This window comes from Limulus polyphemus, unplaced genomic scaffold, assembly GCF_000517525.1.
Source record: "Limulus polyphemus unplaced genomic scaffold, Limulus_polyphemus-2.1.2 Scaffold64, whole genome shotgun sequence".
Lineage (NCBI taxonomy): Eukaryota > Metazoa > Arthropoda > Merostomata > Xiphosura > Limulidae > Limulus > Limulus polyphemus.
In genome coordinates this window covers 737817-740610 of record NW_013665674.1, presented here as the reverse complement: position 1 = coordinate 740610, position 2794 = coordinate 737817, and the positions used below count along the sequence as shown (strand labels likewise).

At 34.1% G+C, this 2794-nt stretch overlaps 1 protein-coding gene across 1 annotated transcript; it reads left to right on the top strand.

The window, feature by feature from the left end:
• The first annotated feature begins 1300 nt into the window (after positions 1-1300).
• On the top strand, positions 1301-1813 carry LOC106464920 (ctenidin-3-like). The gene has a single exon (XM_013925095.1). The coding sequence runs from the start codon at positions 1301-1303 to the stop codon at positions 1811-1813; it is 513 nt and encodes a 170-aa protein (XP_013780549.1).
• Positions 1814-2794: the final 981 nt, after the last annotated feature.

Genomic DNA, 2794 nt, shown 5'->3' with positions numbered 1-2794 from the left:
ATCTATATAATGATGTTTCGACAGCAGCCTTGAAGATTCTTCAGACGTTTAAAACGGTAGAAACTTCTGATTAAACACAAACAGCTGTTTGTTCGATCGTTTAAAAATAATAGCCGTGCAAGTGTGAGCCACAATAACAGAAACTTAGATGAGAGCCGAAAGAAGAATGGTAAGTTTCAAAGACAGTAGCTAATTACGTTTATAGTTCATTTTAGTGACTAGGTTTCGTTAGTTTAGTATTATCGTTACCAGAATTTAGTTAAAGTATTTTTTCGAAAAATATAATTTATAATCATTAACACAACACATTTTCTAAAAACAACATTACTTCGTAACTGCAATTGTGCACACTTCAAAACTTTCAGTCAACTTCTGACATTAATCGAAACATGCAACAGATGCATGCAACTGGTTACGTTTATTAATTTACATAAAATTCTATAGTAGCTTTTATTCTTTTGTTTACCTTCCCATTACTTAAAAGGATACATTTTCATCCGGTATGAAGCTGTTATAAAATCAAAACATTCCTATATTTTCAAACAAAATTGCCTATTTCGTAAGTTCTGTCACTGAGTTATCGATTTAAATATACAGTATATAGGGAAGGTGGGGAGAGGTAAATATAAAGAGGCACTTCGGTGGGTTAGCGGTAAGTTTGTGGTCTTACAACACTAAAACACGAGATTCGATCCTCCGCGAACAGAGAGTAGTTCATTGTGTGGCTTTGCACTAATAAAACGCCCCCCAGTGGCACAGCGGCATTTCTGCGGACTTACAACGCTAAACACCGGGTATCAATACCCGTGGTGGGCAGGACATAGATAGTCCATTGTGTAGCTTTGCACTTAACTACAAACAAACGAATACTAATAAAACAAAAAACCAAATAAAAAGAGACTATGTACTAAAATTTCAAGCAAAAGAGATATAGATATAAAAGCATATAGGTTAATGAATAGGCATTTTGTCAAGTAATGTGATTGTTTAAGACCATACTTTCTTGCACAATCTACCGTTTAATTTCCAAAGTGACTTGGTAAAGCTCATTAAACTAAAATAATAATTTAAATTATGTTTAGTCAAAGACCTATACATTTAAAATTAAAACTTTTCTTCTACCAGATTATAGAAAAGTTTTTGGCAATCGTCCTTGCTGTCTGCACAGTAACTCGAGCAGAAGACATTTCTGGAAATGACAAAGAAGACGATCTAAAGCTTTCAGAGACAGGACATGGCTACAGTAGCGTTGGTTTTGACGTAATTGGAAAAGGCAGTTATAGGAACGGAGGTGGGGGTTATGGCAGTAGTGGATACGGAGGAAATGCCTATGGTGTCGGAGGTGGTGGAGGAAAAAGAGATCATGATAGACGAAGTTACGGAATTGGAGGTTATGGTGGTGGATACAGTGGAAAAGGCGGTTACATCTGTCTTGGTCATGGTGGAGGAGATTACGAAAGTGGAGGCTATGGTTATGGAGGAGGTTATGGTGGTGGAGGCGGTGGAAAAGGAGTTTACAGCAGTGGAGGTTACGGAAGGGGGTGGATATAGTGGTGGGAGAGGTTACGATGGTGTATGTGGTGTAAAAGGAGGATATGGTAGTGGGAGCGGAAGTTACGGTGGTGGAAACGGTGGAAAAGGAGGTTATGGCATTGGAAGTTATGGTGGAGGAGGCTACGTCAGAGGAGGTTATGGTGGTGGTGGAAAAGGAGGATACGGTGAAGGAGGCTATGGCATTGGACAATATGGTGGTGGAAGTCGAAGAAGTGGCGGTCATGGTGGAAGGGGTTATGGAAGTGATGGATACTATTAATACTAAATTACAAAAATTATGTGCAACACTGGATCGCAAAACGTATAAAATTTGTGTATTTTTTATGTTTTATGTAAAAGGCAAAGCAAAAAAAAAAATAAATGTTCCAGCTGAAGAAATAAGACAAAACTTTTCTATTCTCCTTTTTAATTTCTTATGAAATGTTTTGAACACAAGATTTGAATTAAAAACCTAAAAGTGCGTTCATCTTTCTTTGTGATAAAAACATTTGTTAAAACTAAAACAATTTAACTTTCATAAAATCTACAAGAAATGAAAGTTCATCATGATCCAGTGTTGATTATAAAGCTACTTCAACAAAAACATGCTATTAGTTCAGCTCTGAAAAAAAAGTGCTTTCATTATGTATAACACCATTTTATGTTTGAATGAGAGGTTTAGAAACAGCAAAATAAGAATTAAGAACTAATATTTGGCAGTTGTAAAAAATATACTAAACATATAACAATTACAAAAACTAAGAAATACATAAATCACTCTAAAAATTGTATGTAGACAGTTCCTATAGAAACTAGATCGTTTTTCTTTAAAATTAAAATACACTTTTATTTATACTTAATAAGAAAAATTATTAAGTTATATATTGGTATACAAAAAGAACAGCTTAAAAACACATCTTTTGTGAATGTTTCAATACGTAGAATTAGACTATCAGTTTTTTCGCAAACCATTGATTTTTACAGCTTTTCTTAAAAGCCTAGATTTAGTATGTTTAGAAAATGAGCCAAAAAAGCTTTCAAGAACATGCTATTTATCACTGTGGTAAAAAAGAAAGAGAAAATGTTCGAAATATGCTTTAACCATATCAAAACATAGCTTAACTAAAGACTTTCTTTAGTGCAGAGTAACTCATTCGTAATATAGCTTTTATAGTACGAGAAGGAAATATTTTATCATGTTCACAAATATACTACTACTTGAAGAGTTTATGAGAGAAATAAAGCTATGAAAATTCTTTAA